This window comes from Apaloderma vittatum, unplaced genomic scaffold (genome assembly GCF_000703405.1).
Source record: "Apaloderma vittatum isolate BGI_N311 unplaced genomic scaffold, ASM70340v1 scaffold9227, whole genome shotgun sequence".
Lineage (NCBI taxonomy): Eukaryota > Metazoa > Chordata > Aves > Trogoniformes > Trogonidae > Apaloderma > Apaloderma vittatum.
In genome coordinates this window covers 1-17,526 of record NW_009724508.1, presented here as the reverse complement: position 1 = coordinate 17,526, position 17,526 = coordinate 1, and the positions used below count along the sequence as shown (strand labels likewise).

The following is a 17,526-nucleotide window of genomic DNA, read 5'->3' as shown; positions in this document are numbered from 1 at the left end:
TTTATTTGCAAGTACATTACGGTATTATTGCTAGCAAACAGTATCTGTCCATTTCTTTCAAAGTTTCAATTAGGAAGACAGAGGTTCCTTCACATTTTGTCAGCTTATCAGCACTTTAAGATCCGTGTTCCAACAAAGTGAAGACACATGAAAGGTAACATTAGGGGACAACTGCTTCTGATGGTTTTACCAGAGTAAGACGCCAGAATTCAGAGACACAACAAGAAAAGACAGAAGCGACAGCCCTTCACCACAAAGATGACTGCTGCCTTCCGAGGGCCTAGAGCCAAACGTGTGACGACAAGAAATACAGAGTGAATGGTTACTTCACAGCTGCAAGGACCCGTAAGAGGATGCTTTACATCTTGTACCACTGCAAGAAAATACTAGTAAAGCTTTGGGAACACTGAAAATGGTTACAAAAATACCAAACTTAAGATTCTCTGAGGAGCTGAAATAAGATCAAAGCACACAGTCAAGTGCTTCTTGCTTAAGGGGTATTTTGGTGTGCTAATAAATGAATGCCTTTTGGTTAAAAATAGAAGGAAATCAAGAATACACAGTCTCGAAGCCACAACTGCTACTAAAACTTTTATTAAAAATATATGGAGTTTTTCCCCAGTTTGTCAGTTCAGGCATTGGAGACTAAATTGTTCAATCAGCAAGGGAGACTGCAACTTTTAGCAACCAAAACAAAATTTTGATTAATATTTAGAAAATTGACTAAATTTGCAGAAAAGGAGAGATTAACTCCAGAGACTAAAATACACAAGATACTGCACATCTTCAACTTTACAGTACATGGAATTTTTTAGCTTAGCTCACGCACAGTAAGCAGGCAATAGAGATGGTGTATGTTACAAGTAAAGCACCAGGATGGGCATCCAGTCTTACATCTTTATTTCCAGGTCTATCAAAAAAAATAAACAAAAAACCCCACCCAAACCTCAAACACCAGACTGAAACACCACCTTGAAATGAATTCAGCTCAGAAAAGTTCATTCTTCACTAAGAATATACACCAAGACAGACAGATGTCATTCAAGCCATTTTAAGCAAATTACGGAAGATGGAATAACCATTTGACTTCATTCCAGTCTTCACAATAACGTTTCAAATACACTATATTTAAACATACATAATAAAGCTTCAGAATTCAGGATTCAGAAACTAAGACAGAAAAGAATCTGGAAAAGTCTGTGAAGTCTGTACTATAAAACGGAATGTAGTGTTTACAACCATCTTGCTTAAACCTGGTTACACAAAATGGTAATAAAAATACTGGCACTGCCTGCCTAAAAAATTCACTGTTTCTACTAGTATTTTCACACTAGTCAACTGCAAGACTGCAACTTCTGAACCTGGGAGAGAACATGCTGATTTTGATACTTTTTGGATACTTTTTGATCCTTTTCATCATAAGGCCACTTTTACATCTTTATCTGTTTCACTTATTTGCACACAAAACACAATTATGATTTTTAACAGCAATTATAATTGAGTAATGGGCAATGCTCAAAGACTAAAAAGGAGTGTCAAGGGAAACTGAATCCTGGCTTGAAGGATCAAGGGTGTCCTCTTGCACCGCTGCCAGAATTGTGACTGAAGAGGTTCTGATATCTTGGACTATTAAACACCCAAAGTTTTGACTGTAGATTGCTTCAAGTTTGAAGTGCAGGAGTTTTACCCATGTTGTAAGGCTGGATTGGAAGATGTAAAGCTGGAAAAGAAAGAAAAATGTGTTTTAAAATATTAAATCGTGCTACATTGAATAACAGAACTGCTTTCACTGGACTTCAGTACAAAACCAAAATTTTCTTTAAGGAAAATCTAAAAAGAGCTGACAGCAGATATTACTACAGTTCACTGGGAGCTTTGCACAGAGCATGTTACTGTTTCATTCCTTTAGATGAAGTGAATGATGTGGTAGTTCACACATCAGCCTGAAAAGATATACCTTAAAATCAGAAAGTAATAGATGATACACAAAAGGAGAGATACAATCATGCAAGTCTTCCATAGCCTCTCTTAGAACTGGGAGATTTTCCTTCATGTGTTATTTGCAGTAAATTACCTGTTAAATGAAAAACTCAGGCTTGGAGAATTTATTTTCAAAATATACAGGCCATGTTTTCAAATTAATTTACATACACTCATACGCACATCTTTTTAAGGACTTACGTATTTAAAGCATTTCTGCCCCACCCTTCATGCCCCTGTTCACCAATCTTCCATAAAATCTGCTGTAGATTTGCAGTAACATTACAACTGTCTCAGGTGCGCTGATGCTACAGTCGAGTCAATGCTAAATCAGAGCCACTGTGTGAAGGCAACTGTTTTTCCTTCAGCTAATAAAAGTTATTAGTAAAGATATTCACAGCAGCTTTAGCAGAGCTTAAGTTCCCCATCAGTGAAGTAGTATGGGCTCAATTTAAAGCTCAAGTGAAATGAGTTTGTCAAAAACCATCTGCACTACCTTGTCAGAGCACATATACATGTGCAGTTTCTCATTTGCTTTTTGTACAAGCAAACACAGGTGACAGGATTTTTAAGGTTTTGATGTTCTAGAAAGCAGAACAACATATCTTCAGAGAAAAAACTATCAGCATATCTCTTCACACAGGATTTGCAGCACAGGAAAAAGACGCTGCAAACTTATTTCCTTATTTCAATAACCCATGTTTTATGCAATATATGCTTCTTTTTCTCCTCAAAGGCATAATTTTCTTTGTTTTTCATGTTACATGAACCTCTCCAAAAAGGAAGCAAGCAGGGTAAATAGCAACTCTACGCTCTTTGAGCTCAAAGTGAATGCATAAAACATGCCCAACAACAAAACACGAAAAACAAAATCACTGAACTTCCCAAAACACTGAAAAAGTAATAGGAAGACTACAACTCCTACCATAAGCCACAAATCTGTGTTCTATAAACTGCATGTATATACACAAACATACTTCTCAATTAGACAACTCATGCTATGCTATCCATTTGTCCAATTCCCTGATGGTACTAGTATTAATAATAAACCTACTAATACTGCAGCATAGTAATATAATACATAAAAAAATACTAATAAAATGATACAGCTATAAATATAAAACACAGTGGAATCCCTCCATTTGATAATTATACACTACAATGCTATTTTATTTATATTGTCATTCATTTCTACTAGAGCTGTGGGTGGATATGGATGACAACTTTTAACATTGCAAGGCTTTTCACAGTGGAAGAACGCAGTAACAGGCAGAAAACTTAAAAAAAGCATCATCCATGACTGTAAATGGATGACATCTTGCATGTGTTTAACATGCTCATACTATTCAATGAACATATACTAGAACTAAGGTGTCATAATTATTTTAATTACTGTTTCTTGTGAAGAATGTTGTCACAACAATGATTCATTTGCTGTACAAGCATCCATCCTTAAAAAAATATGTAGATGTAACTTAAGGGTGGTTATAAACTTTGAGCCTTAATCTCCTTCCTCAATCATTCTCTTTCGTATTGACTGTGCAAATTACATGATCACCTGGTTCCAAAATAGTTTACTGAAGTATTAGCACTATTTTCAAAAAACCAAATGTCCTCTAACAACAACCTTTACTACAGGAAAGTTTTCAGTTTTATTTTTAAATGCATCCATCAGCTAAAGTAATTTTCTGTATTACGGTTGTGCAGAAACCTGTATGTATAAGAGATCTACATTGCTACATCAACTCCAATGAATCCCCTTTTACAATATTACTAACTTTTCCTCTGCATTAAAGTGGAATTAAAATGTGGGGAAAAAGAAGATCTTAAGTAAAGCTCTGGTACTGCAACACTTAGTTTTTCTGTGAGCTGAGAAGGCCAGTTTGTGTCTGACCACACAATCAGCATGCTCAAATCCTAAGCAACAACAAAGCAAACAGAAAAGGAAAAAAAAAAAACCACCACAGGTGAATGCAATAACTCTCGCAGCCTATTAAAAAAATCTTACCAGAATTGTAAGAATCCAAAGAAATTGACAGCAGCAAATCAAAGTTATGCACTTCTCTTGTGATATAATGCTTTCTAGAACATTTGTTTAGAAACAGAATATCTCAAGTTACATACTATGAATTATTAGTAAGAAAACAGTAGAATTTGTTCCTTCAAAGAAGACACAGTGAAGACAAGGGAGACAATCTGCAAAATATCAGTTAGGTTTTGTCTCTCTGTACAAGAAAAGAATGAGTTCAGCCCTTCAGCATAAAGGGAACCTGAACATCTATAATGAGAACTGAAGAATTTTGTAATGAGCCCTTATGTCACAAGGATGCACAAGATCCATAGAAGAAAAAGATCTTACATTAGTAGATTTCTTGATGTCTGCAGAGCTACTGTCTTCATCCAACTCTATGCCAAGAAATTAACAATTTTTTTTTTTCCTGGAACTACCTTTAAAGATCTGCTATCTGTCTTCAGGAAAAAAACCCTACTGTTTGTGCCATAGCTTAATACTCTCAGCACCACTTGAACTCATTAAGATGAGGTAGTAACTTCAGTCTGTAACACACACACACATCCATACACACACTTTCCATCTACAGAGAAATGAAAGAAAATTTATGTCTATGATTTAGGTTATTAGCTGATGAGAACATCTGACAGCAATATGGGAATACAACGGCAAAGTCAAATGAGTCGAAAGCACTACGATAATGAGTAACTACAATTCAAACTTTGCACCAAAAAAAAAAAAAATAGTTTCAGATGTGTTGAAAATTATTAAGTACAAGAATCTGCATCGTAGTTATCTGATTTGCCCAGAAGCAGAGGGTTTAGTTTTCATGTGAAAGAACAATTATTTTTAGTTATGTTGCAAAGACAAATCTCTGAATGGCAATCAACACAATACATCATGTAAACAGACTGAAATAATTAGTCAAAGTCAAATATTGACCACCCATTTGTGGAGTAATGAAGATATACAAAGCAGTTACATTGGTTCCAGCTTATAAACATCAAACAAGTGGAAAGTAGAGTATAAATAGTCGTCGTTAAAAGCTCAGATGCCAAAGAATGACAAACTACTAGCAGACAAAACCAGGCATGTCTCTTAAAGCAAGACATGTTGTAACTTGTACACTTTTTTTGATCATGCAAGTTATGTGTTTGTAAAAAGAGATTCCTCCTGATCCAGACAAATCTGCTTTATCTGCAGTGCAAGGTAAGCATACTTTGACTTCGCCTGTGGCCAAATTATTTCACTTATTCCTAAATATGCCAGTTGACTCCATTTGTCAGGTATTGATTCTGAAATAATGCACCCTATCTTTCCATTGTTCTAGCAGACACTGTAAGATTACCCTGGGGCTATGGAAGGCCTCTGCAAGCATCCCCCTTCAGGGATTCTACATCAACAAAGCTGATGAAAGGATCTTCACAAGGTATCTTCAATGTGAGTCAATTTTCCAACCTCAGCATTGCATTAACTAGTTAGTGGCTTTGCACAGATTGTAGGGAATACAAAAAGGTTCAAGTGACTACTACTTTGATTCGTGAATTCTAAATGTGTTTAATTAACAAGACACACTGCAAACTCAGGGCTCTAACTTCTGTTCAACCTCTTTTCTACAAGCAATTTGTACCATTGCACCGATAAAAATTTCCAAGGTTTTAATAACTATAGCGCAGGATATAAACAAAAATGTTGTTTCAGACCTTAGCTCTGCCTCTGACATTTGTCTAACTTCTTGTCATTTGACAGTATTTGTCTCACACTTTCTCATTTTCTCCTATATGATGAACAAAGGAAACAAAAGGAAAAAAGTTGAAAATGCAGGCTGTTGCTGTTACAAGAGCAAAACAAAAATTCTTTGAAAAGTAATCCACAAAGCTAATGGAAAAAAAAAAACAAATTATCACTATAGTAAATTTTGATAACTTTGATGTTATTTCCAAGAGATAAAAGTGAAATTTATCATGTTAAGCTTTTTTCTTTTCCACTGTAATGAAAGTGTTTTCTTCTTGCACCAATAATTAAACAAGTACAAAATGCCAAGCCTCTCAAGATATGAGTTTTGCTTCCTCCTGTATCTTAATGATATCAAGTGAATCTGAAAGTTTTGAGTTTTTGCTTGTAACATACAACTACAAAATAAAAGTAATTTGAACAAATTAAAACTTCCTTTTTTGGAATAGTGGCAGTAAAGTGTTGGATTGACAGTCTTAAGTCTTTTTATTAAGCTCAGGGCTCAACTCTGCAAGCTTCCTCACTCCACCAGTGTGTCTCTGTTACATTCTACATACAAAAGCTTCTGTGTTTATGTGCTAAGTATCTTTCTACATTTAGCGAATCTGATCTTCTCGACCTGAAACTGCTGGTTGCATCAACAGTTTTGTAACACGGACATAATTTTTTCAAAAAAAAAAAAAAAATCTTAACAAGGCTGGCATTGCAAGTTTGAGAATGCCAATCATCACCACCTGTGACAACTCATGGGCTCTCTATCTGACCTCAGCTGAAAGAGCCGGTAGTGCCCAAATATCCTGCTGCATTTAATCCCGTATCAATGTATAATACGTGTATCTTCTGTAGCATTACTTTGACTTTACAAAGTATAAGTAATTTCTGCCTCACTGCTGCCTCTTCCTAGCACTGGTTGGATCCAATTAGTATTAAAAAATAAAAATAAAAAAAAGAAAAAAGAAAGAAATCAAGGATTTCTGAACTCTAAGAAAAAAGAAAACCCATAGAATGTTTACAATGTTAATAAAAATACAAAGAATAGAGGACATGTTCAACTCAAAGCTGATTTTTTACCAGATACCAAGCAGTTTAAATCTCAAATATGAAATTTGCTTTAAAAACATCCACAGAAGAGTTGTCATATCATGAAGCAGTCTTTCTAAATGTTAACAATTCATTGAAATACAGGCTACCCATGTACTTCGACCATTGTGGTAATACATGAGATGATAAAAGCTAGTGTTTGATTTTATGCAGTTTGCCTTCCCCTACCATAATGGCACAAATAACAAAGGGACAGTCCTAACAATAAAAGGATTTTTCAAAAAACATACTAACAAAAACCACCATATAGAACTAAATTCCAGTGCCCCTTCAATAAGGTTATTTTCATCAACCACACAGAGCAAATCTAGCACTAATTCTTTTAATAGGCCACATTGATGCAGCTGCTATAGCAGCACAGTAAATTAATTTTATGTATTTGGTTTCAAATATGAAGTCAATAGGAGCGCCTCTCAGATACAAATGAATCTGTAACAACCTGACACACCAAAAGTAACTGTTCCGTATTTCACTCCAATACATGGAGTTCTAAAGCACAATCACTGAAAATTACCACTCGAAGTTTATCTCAGACAAGCAAAAGACTAACTAGAAACATCTTCATCCTTAAATGGAAAACAAAAACAAAAAAATCCTCATACACATGTGGCAGGTAGTTCTGCAACTATAAAAAAAAAAATTGTTCAATATTAAATCCAGAAAGCAGAAGTAGCAAAGAAGAAATTCTTATTCTTGGGTTGATAGTTCATTAGTGGAACCCAATGGCCTTTTTCACTTAATTTAAAATGTAGAATAACTACTTTTGTCAGAGAGGTACATTATCAACTTCAGATGCAACCTCATTATCAGGTTTAAAGACAATTTCACATATGCCCATATAGAAGTTTCATAGAGTTTGAGACCTGTCCCCTGAAACCACTCTGAAAGCTTCAGAACAATGATTACAAAAATTGAAAAAAAAACCAAAACAAACCACTTTGAATCTCTGAATCACATTTCTACAAGGTAAAAGTCACATGCAAACAACTATTTCAATTTTTTTTTGGTTGACGGTGATCCTTCAACTTGAGGTCTCTGGATTGAAGAAAACTACAATCTGGAACGCAGACATCTCAGCCTTACTGCCTTTTTATGAAAAACAAGTCAAGTTTAAAGTACACATTTTCAGCACCATAGCAAAATTGCACATTCATCAAAAATGCATTCATATAATAAAACTTCAGTAAAAAAATTTGGCCAAACTACTTCCAATGCTCTATTCCAAAGACAAAAAGTGTATGAGTGCAAAAGAAATTAATTGACGGTACAACAACAGGCTTCCATCATAAGGCTACATATTTTTGTTTTGTCACTAGCAGTATGAAACATTTGATAAGTGAGGGAAGAAATTATCTTCTGACACCACTAAGAAATTCCTCAGACACAAAGCCACACACACCTGTTGCCATGTGGCTTTCTGCAAAAGCCACACTGCTTGTTGGGCACCCAAACACTTTTGCTTTCACTGGCAGAGGTATGTTCCAAGCCTTCCCGTTTAACAGTGGAAATGTTATCCGGAATAAACAATGGAGGTTCATCAAGTGAAAGACTTTTGCTACTTCTTCTCTGGTGAGGTTGGAGATTCTTATCAACTCTTTTTGATCTGTTTTTTTCTTTATCATCTTCCTTCAGATGATCAGGGGGGTCTTTTGTCTCTGCCTCCTCCTTTGTGGAGCTATTTGTTTTTAGCACAGTTGCAAGCTGGTGTTTCTGACCCTGGGCTTGCTTGTGGCCAAGATTTGAAACATGCCCTGACAATGAGTGCCCGGAGTGGTGGCTATCTTTAGAATAGCTTTGATGTGTAGGAGATTTCTCACTCGCTCTGTGAATTGATTTTTGTACTTGCCCAGAAGCCTGGACTCGGGGTATTTTCTTCAGCATTGTATTGGTCTGCTTTTTTACAGTCACCCCTGAAACACAGCTCTTGGCTTTCAAACCCAGATCAGTCTGTTTCTTCCTAATTTTAACCGGGTTATTTGGATGCTGATGACTCTCTTGCTCATCCGCGTTCCGCTTCAGACTTGCTGAAGATGGACTGCGAAGACCTGAAACAGTAAGACCAGCTCTTGTTCTTGAACGCATTATTTCTTGTTGCACTGTACCTGATTTCTGTTGAGTACCTGCAGTCACATTTTGCTTATTCTGTATTATAGATTTACTCTGCCGTGGCCTAATGTTCTTTTCACATTTTGATGAAATACTAGTTTGTTTATCATCATCCTGAAGTTTTGATGCTTCAGGAGCTTCTACTTTAGTATCGCTGATCTGCTGCTGTGTATTTTGGCTTGCTTGGTCAAGAACAGTGCTTTCTAAAATATTATTCCCTGGGTCAGCAGAAGAAAAATCTTTGCTTTTCAAGTCTTCATTATCAAACTCAGTACTGTCCAATAGCTTCTCAGATGAAGTTACAGTGTTCTCTACTCCCTTATCATCTATGGGTTCTGTTACACTCTCCTTTAATGACAACGTATTTTCACCAGGAACTCCCACACTGTGGGAACCTAAACCACAACTAACCCCCTCATCTACAGAGCTGGACAGATTTGGAAAGGTCTCACAACTTTCACTTGGATCCACACAAGCACAAGACGGATCATTAGCTTTTCCAGTTACCCCACTTTGGTCATGGTCTTCTGTTTTCTCCTCTTCCTCTGTTTTATTTTCAGTCTTTTCTTCCGAAGAACTTTCAGAGCCCATTGAATCAATCACAACATTTGCTTCATTTTTCACCGCCGTAATTTCAGTATCTGCAGATACTGAACAAACTGACTCAACATGCCCAGATTCAGTCCTGGTTGCAACCTCTGTTATCTCCTTTTTTTCTCCAGGAGAAGAGGCTACTGCTAAATTAGCACAACTTAACTCTTGGCATGTTTCGTCAACTTTTGCCTGCTCAAGGGTTTCCGACTTCAGGTCATTCACCTCCCCAGGATCAGGAAGACATTTTGCATTACTTTGTGATGCTGTTGCTGCTGCTGTTCCTTCTGTCTGTCCTGATCGTCTTGTACTACGCCTAACTTCTTTAGGCTGCTCTATTTTCAAGGGTGCAGCAACATCTGTGTCTTTAGCTGGACTTTTCTCTTGTTTCTGCCCTGGTTTTGGAGCAGAGCTACTCTTTACAGATGATTTCTTGGTATTAACAGGAGGTGCAACATTCGACCGCTTGGCTAACGTGCTCTGTCGCAAACTCCGAACTGGTTCTAGGAAGGGAAAAAGAAAATGTCTTAGCTATATCATGTCCTCCTCTTTGCACTTATCTAGAATAGAACTGATTTAGCATGATTTAGCTTACTGGACACAAACAGAAAACTTCGTTGTTTGCTAAACTAAAAAAACAACCCACAACAAACAAAAAAACATTCCACAAACCCCCCAAAAAACTGTCATCTACTTTAAAATTTTAAATACTTAAATTGCTTGCATTTCAAGTTTACAACTCCGCTGCTGAGGTATCAAATGGCTATGAAAGTTCTGAGTAGTATATATAAAACAGAATTGCTAATAGAAAGACAGTAAAAATTTTTCTACCACAACTTTTTTTACCTCAAGTAAAAATTGCACAAGTTAAATTACTAGAGGTATAGCGCTCAAGTTTACAAATCTTTTCAAGAACACAGTATATGAATCTGAAGTCCAGTCACATTCTCATTTGATGACATGTTTTACATTTTCTAAGCAAGAAACCAATTCCAACGTCTTTTTAAAAAGCATATTCGCCAGCTTTGTACCACAGGCTCTTTTAAATTCTGACTTCTCTATTAAGTAATTTTACCTTTTAACTCAGCCTACTCTATACAGGGGGGGAAAAGTAGAGCTGTCTAATTCCATCATTTCAAGTTAGAAAAATCCTAACCATAACTGATTAGCTGTAACACAGAATTTAAATATTTGATTAAAATACTTATTAACCACATTGAGACATTTTGATGAAAGACTTCCACTGCAATTACTACAAAACTCAATTTAAAATAAAGAAAAAAAATAAGAATAATTAGAATTAAAATTTTAATTGGAAATAAAGAGACAAACCAATCTAATACTCCAACACTACTTGCAATTAAAACATACTTTTGTGGATGAAGAACCACAGTGCTAATGTAACACAGGTAAAAGGATCAAAAACTCAAAAATTAGTTTAAGGACCATAAGGAAGACATAAAATATTTATCAAAGAGAAATTCAAATTCAGTAGTACACTATGGATGCTGACCCTAAGGAAGCATCTATAGTTCAATTCTCAAAACTGGCAAAATTCACAAATAGCAAAGCTTTACTTGAAGTTTATAGATGTTGCTTGAATGGGATTATAAAAATTTAATTGACTTCGAATATGTGAACACACAATCTATTGCATGATCACCTTGTGCCATTAAACGTGGTGATTTTCTTGGTGATGTGACTGATGTTTCTTCACAACGGCTTCTCAAATTCCTGTTAGGTAAAACAAGCTCATCATCATCAATGGTGTCGTTACCACTGCTGTCTTTAACTCCTTCTTCGTCCATAATATCATCAAGTCCAATAACTGGAAAAAAACAAGAAAGACCCTAAAACTTAAAATGATCACAAAATATTGCAGCTGTAATGCTGAGCAAGACATGGGAAGAGACAGGTAAAAATAAATTGGTCATCTGAAAACAAATGAAAGGGGGAAAAAATTAAGAAAGACAATACAGAGAAATGCCATGTGAGGCAGTTTCAGCATAGAAGCAGCTATCACCCAAAGATCAAAATTTCTGTAGATAGTCCTTACAGCTTTTTGGTGGACTCACATTTTTATTGCTTTTTTGCCACAGGAAGGTCCCCAGTCTTAGAGGATCAGCTGTCCCTCACTGTCCCTTCCCACCTAAGAAAAAGTGAAGAAAGGTAAACAGCAGAAAGAGCTGATCCAGAAGTGCAAAGAGTTTAAAATCACAGTTTTCTCACAGGATACAATTTTAAAACTCTAAGTCCCGCCCATATCGCACACCTGCATCTGCAACTCCTTTTTGGAGCAGCATTGAGTGCAGCATGCACTGGTCTCCCCGGGGGTCAGAGAACATTATCTTTGTCCAATTCCTATCCTCCACTAACCTGAGAAGGATCCCAGAGGTTGCTCCTGCAAATAGGTTTCCTATGAGGCAATCAGGCCATTGTACCAGCCATTCTCCTCACTTTCTCTAAGTTTGGTTCTGCAATGGTAGCCTCTCCTATCCCAAGATCCTATGTGTGATTAATGAATCCTGGTCCCTGTGGGATGCGAAATTTGTGAGATCAAGCCGAACACCCAAGGGAGTTTACAAAACATGTAGGAGGGTCTGACAAATAAAACACAGACTCCAGACAATCAAGCAGGCCTGTTTTTCACTATTCAGGCATCTACCTAGAAGTCTTTTAAAGACAAATTAAATCACATGGCAGAAATAAGATACTTAATTTCTAACAATTGCTTACTTAATACTTATTTAAATCAATCTATCTTACAAATCAAAAGAAGCTAAAGTTAATAAAAATTAACAATTGTTGGAATTTTTGACTGTCTCAGAAAATCTGCCAATTCCTGCTCCTTTTCTAGTCTCATGTCACGCTGCAACTTAAAAGAAAAAATGCTCTTGTGAAGCACTACAATAGCAAGCATACTTTTAAAATAACCAGAATTGGAAGTTGTAGAACACTGTTAAAACCAGTAACGATTAACTAAGTCTTTCAAGACTAATCCACTCCACAATCACCTGTCATGAAGAGTTAAAAAAAAAAAAACAACCTCAATCTTTTAAAGTTCAAATATTACAAAGTTTTTAAACAGCCTCTTAAGGAAGGCTGACCTTGGTACCAGGTAGTCAGAACTCTACACCTCCATAATTAGATGGTTGCCACGAGCTGAAAGACAGGAGTTTCTTGAGGTAACAATTGTAACCATAATTTTTAGTTACTCTATTGTGTATTTCAGTTTATAGAAAAAGGGTGTTTCCGTGAACTACTGTCAGCTTTCACTTTCCAATCCACAGAGCCACATTTATGCCTCTGTGTATATACATATAGACAGAGATATTGCATACAAGCTGCAGAGGACTGATAATGCTGGTCTTACTCCCCTCATCCAAATGTTCCTTAATCACTTATTTGCTATAAGCTATCTACTTGAAGAAAGGACACAGTGTCAAAAAGATGATATTGTAACTGCCCTGTTCAACAGGCAGTTATGATACCTAACTGTAATATATATCTAATAACAATATTAGTTATTATAATAAAAATATATTTGTATCTAATACTGGCCATTGTCCAAGATGGAAAACCAAATGAGACAGATCTTCACTCTAACTCCAGCTGCCCGTTCTTGTTCTCTAACACTATATCCTTGCAACAGCTCTGCTAATACTTTAGTATTAGCATTCTCATTAAAGAGTGATCCTACAAAACGTGTAACTATTCCAGAACAGACTGTCACAGAGGAGGCAACTTCCAGTTGCTCTTCCGTTTCTTTGGAATAACAACTGTTAACTATGCTATGAAGATAACATGATAAAGCTACTAAGACAGTTCCCTGAACAGCTCTGGAGCAGATTTCAGGGCTGCCATTAGAGCCTCCAGTTTTACAATGTTCTTGATTAAGTTACTGCATTTACACATCTTCCTTTATTAGTAACAAAAGGGACATATTCAGTCTACTATTGACAGACAGTTTGAAATATTAGAATTAAAGTGTTTTCATACTTACAAGACTCTGTGCTGTAGCTTTAATTTTACAGAAGAATTTGAAGCACAGAATCTTGCTAATTTCAAACCACCTGAGCTATAACTCAGCTAGTATAGCCCCATGAGGCCCCTGGATGAGGAGCATTCGACACAGACCCTGCTGGGAAGAGAAAAAGTGAGAGAGAATCGTAATAGATACAGAGGACACTAGGAAATTAAATTATGAAAGAGAAGTGAAGGTAGACCACAGCACTGTGAAAAGTAAATCAACAGAAGCAAAACCAGCCAGAACTAAAAGAGATATAAATGTTCTTAGTAATAAATATCTAAGTATTATCTCAGTAATAAATACTGAAATTAAGACAGAAGGATAAAAGATAGAAGAAAGAGAAAAAAAGAAAAAACCAAACTTGTATGAGTAGAAAAGGTTGTACACCAGTGTACAACTGAACCAGCTGAAAGTAAGGAAAATATAAGTCACAGGCAACATATTCATATCGGAAGAGGCACCACTGGACTTCAACTTAATATTTTGAGTCTTCTGGTTACTTGTGAAGTAGATTTCCAAACTACTGTGCTGCGCCACTCAATCATTTTTATATATGCTATACAATAATAGAATAACATACAGTAAAACTAGTTTAATTGCAAATTTAAAGTTTTCCATGCATTAAAACAAAAGCATGACTGTTTTTATTTCTTCAGTGATGAAAAACAAACCTTACTTGCTTGGTAAAGAAGACAAGAGGAGAAAATACCCCTAAAACCATCATCAGAAGCTTTGAAATTTGTGAAGATTTATTTTTATTAATGTAGGTCTTCCCTTGATTATCTTCAGACAAAATCAGACAAATATTCAGGGGGTTGATACACTGGACAAGGTAAAACTAAAGCGTAGAAATAAACTTCTTTTTTGTGGATGTTAACCCTGATTTTCTTTTACTTAGCTAACCACACCAAACAAAACTACATTGTTGTTGCTGCTTTGTTTTGTTGCAAATACTGCGTCCACCTGAATCACACTAACAGCAGGACTTGGCAAATCCATGGCAGATTGCATATTTCAATTCTACAAGCATCATAAGTTATATGGAAATGGTCAAATGTTTTAATAAATTATAGTACATGTAGATGATAACATAAAAAGCTAACATTACACCTCAATGAAAAGAACAGTATAACAATCCAAAGCAGTAAGAAGAGTTAATAAACTCTAGTGAAGTGATGAAACATACATAGTGATACTGAAAAAATATCACCACGACTGTAAATGAAGGTGGTATATTTTATATTAAAACCTTCTTCTTATTGTCATTTGTGATGTATATGTTCAATAAACAGATTTAACACTGCTCTGTTAGAAAAAATATTTTCAACAGAAATGAGATGACTGATGATATAACTTACACAAGAAAACACCAAATTCTAGCTACTTCACAAAAGTTTTCCTGTAGGTCTGTAACTTGTTTAATTGAGAATTTGCCTGTAAGTATCCTGTACTGACTGCCCATATGCTTGAAAAGAACCACACTATGAAATACTAACTAAACATTTACTTCCACACTCCATTGATCTCTAAATTGTAAAGAGGGACTTTTCCTGCCTTTATAATAAAAAAACCATGAACATCAATTAGGATTAATAAACTTAATACAGCATACATTTTGACAGAGGACTAAAAAAAGGTGGAGTTACATCGCAGGGTTCTCTAACCACAGGAGCCTGTTGCTTTGGAAATAAAGAGCAGCAAAGTAATAAAAAAAAATAAAAAAATCACAGCATCAAATTTGGGGGCCGGTTAGCTCAGTCAGTTGAGCATGGCGCTAACAACGCTATGGTCGCGGGTTCGATTCCCGTTCGGTCCCCATGTGTTGCCTGATCTAGTCAAGAGATGGTGTCCCTGGCGGCAGGGAGGCTGGATTAAAATGATCTCTAATCTAAGGTCCCTTCCAGCTCAGGCCATTCTACGATTCTATGAAATCAGGCACTTTAAATAAAATTAAGTTATTAAGAAGAGAGCCTTTAGATGTACTCTGTGATATGTAAATACATTAACTGCCTTGCAAATCCTATTAAAGATCCAAGTTCTCTTCACTTTAGAAGAATTTAAAATCGGGAAAACTGGTAATTTGTTACCTACAAAGAGAAAAGCATGCAAAATAAACATTATCTAGTTTCTCAATATACTATCAATAGAGTAAATTTAAATTTTATACAGGAAAGCTACTACCTTGGTCACAAAACACTGCAACTGTTCACATGGACAGCTTGGAGGAAGGCAGGCATAAAGAGGTAAGAAAACTGAAACAACTGTAGACCCAGTTCGGGGTTGCAATCTGAAGGTTACATTCAAAATTACTTCATAAACAGAAGGAAAAACGCACATATATTTGGATTTAGTGAAAAGAGCCTGAAATGGCTAACACAGCCACACAGGACAGAAATATCTGTAGTCAGAACAACTGGTTTGGCTCCGAAGATTCAGTAAACGATCGTGATTTTAAGCAGAGGTAACAATGCTTTTTCAACAGTCCTTGTGAAAACAGGCTAAAACTAGAAAGAACAGACTGCACTTGGGGAAAGCACTCTCCCAGCAGCAATCCAGAGGGACCAGAAAAAAAAGGGCGATTAAAAAAAAGTCTTTGTCTTTGTACAGTCTCATAGGGTCAGTCTTCCTCACCTTTTATAAAAAAACAGATGATTTGATAAACAGATAAACACATCTGATAAACTAAACTTTTCAAAGTTTGATTTTGTTATGAAATCCAGAAATGTCTTCAGATGATATACAATTCAAATTCCATTTTCTCTATTACATGTATAATAAAACAATGGCATCCTGAAAAGCAGCAGAACTTGTGACAGCTGAGAAATATCAATTTAGTATGAATGCTGGTTATTTAGTTCACTGGCATGTGACCAGTCCGACATAGTACGCTCACAAGCTTATAAAATTTGTGGATAAGCTTCCAGCATGGCTTCTAGTGAGAAATAGCAGAACAGAACAGAAACCCTATCTACTGGGATACCAACCAAAGTTGAAAAAAGGTGTTGCTTTCAAGTGTCGTGTCTCAAGTGTCATATTCTAAACTTCACAGCGGTCTGAGCAACCTGATCTAGCTGAAGTCCCTGCTCACTTGTAGAGGGTAGATGACCTTTAAAGGTCCTTTCCAACTCAATTCATTCTATAATTCTATGCTACCATCCTCCCCAAGAAATTTATAATTCAGCTTACAAAACTTGCATTTTCTGGGTAGATGCCTCTAACAAGCAGTGATCAGAAATCAAACTTCAGCTCACAAAAACTCTATGCATTTGTGTCTTATAGAAAAGTATTTGAACTGTTTAAAGGGCATACAACCAAATGTTACCAGTATCTATCACATACAGTCAGATAACCATAAAAAACTCACTAAAACAAGAGCTTAGTATTAACGAAAACCTTATTCATGTTTTAGGTTTTATAAAACCTAAAGCTGAGCAAGATAGATGCAATGTTGATGACTAATAACTTTGGATCAGGCCTGTAAATAACATCCAACAAGAACTAATGTCAGTGTAGCAGTAAGAAAATGAGCAGAAAACCAACTCAAGAGCAAGAGAAGGGGATCTCAGACAAAAAGACTTGAGCTCCAAAGTAAAGCAGAGAAAATGTTATCATAGTCCTTAGAAATTTGGTATGTGGATAAGCAGGCCTGAAGCAAGCATTTCTCAAAGCTTCTGCCACTCACATGTACTCATGTTCACATAAGAAATTTCATATTCAGAACACAGTACAAGTTCTTTGGGTTGAAGGCATATAAAGACAGTACCTTAGTTTACGCCTAGGTTTACAAATACTCTTGAACTCTATTCATCAAGTCTTTAAAAGAAGTATTAGTGAGCCACACCTCCTGTTCCTCCATTTTATGAGGCTTAATACTGTTCTTAGCCAAATCACCTCCTGAGTCCAACTGTTTCCGCTTGTCTTTCCTCAGCTTGCTCACAGTAATCAAATAAATAAATTAAATAATTAAATTATT

General features: G+C 36.0%; 1 protein-coding gene across 1 annotated transcript in view; it reads right to left on the bottom strand.

Annotated features, from left to right (window-relative positions):
- Nucleotides 1-11,346, bottom strand: part of PHF3 (PHD finger protein 3) — a 30,843-nt gene extending 19,497 nt beyond the window's left edge. Inside the window, exons 1-2 of the mRNA XM_009872528.1 lie at nt 11,187-11,346; nt 8,226-10,026 (exon numbers count right to left, since the gene is read on the bottom strand). Of these exons, the coding sequence (XP_009870830.1) occupies nt 8,226-10,026; nt 11,187-11,331 (1,946 nt within the window). The 5' untranslated portion in view covers nt 11,332-11,346. The remainder of the gene's footprint in view (nt 1-8,225; nt 10,027-11,186) is intronic.
- Nucleotides 11,347-17,526: the final 6,180 nt, after the last annotated feature.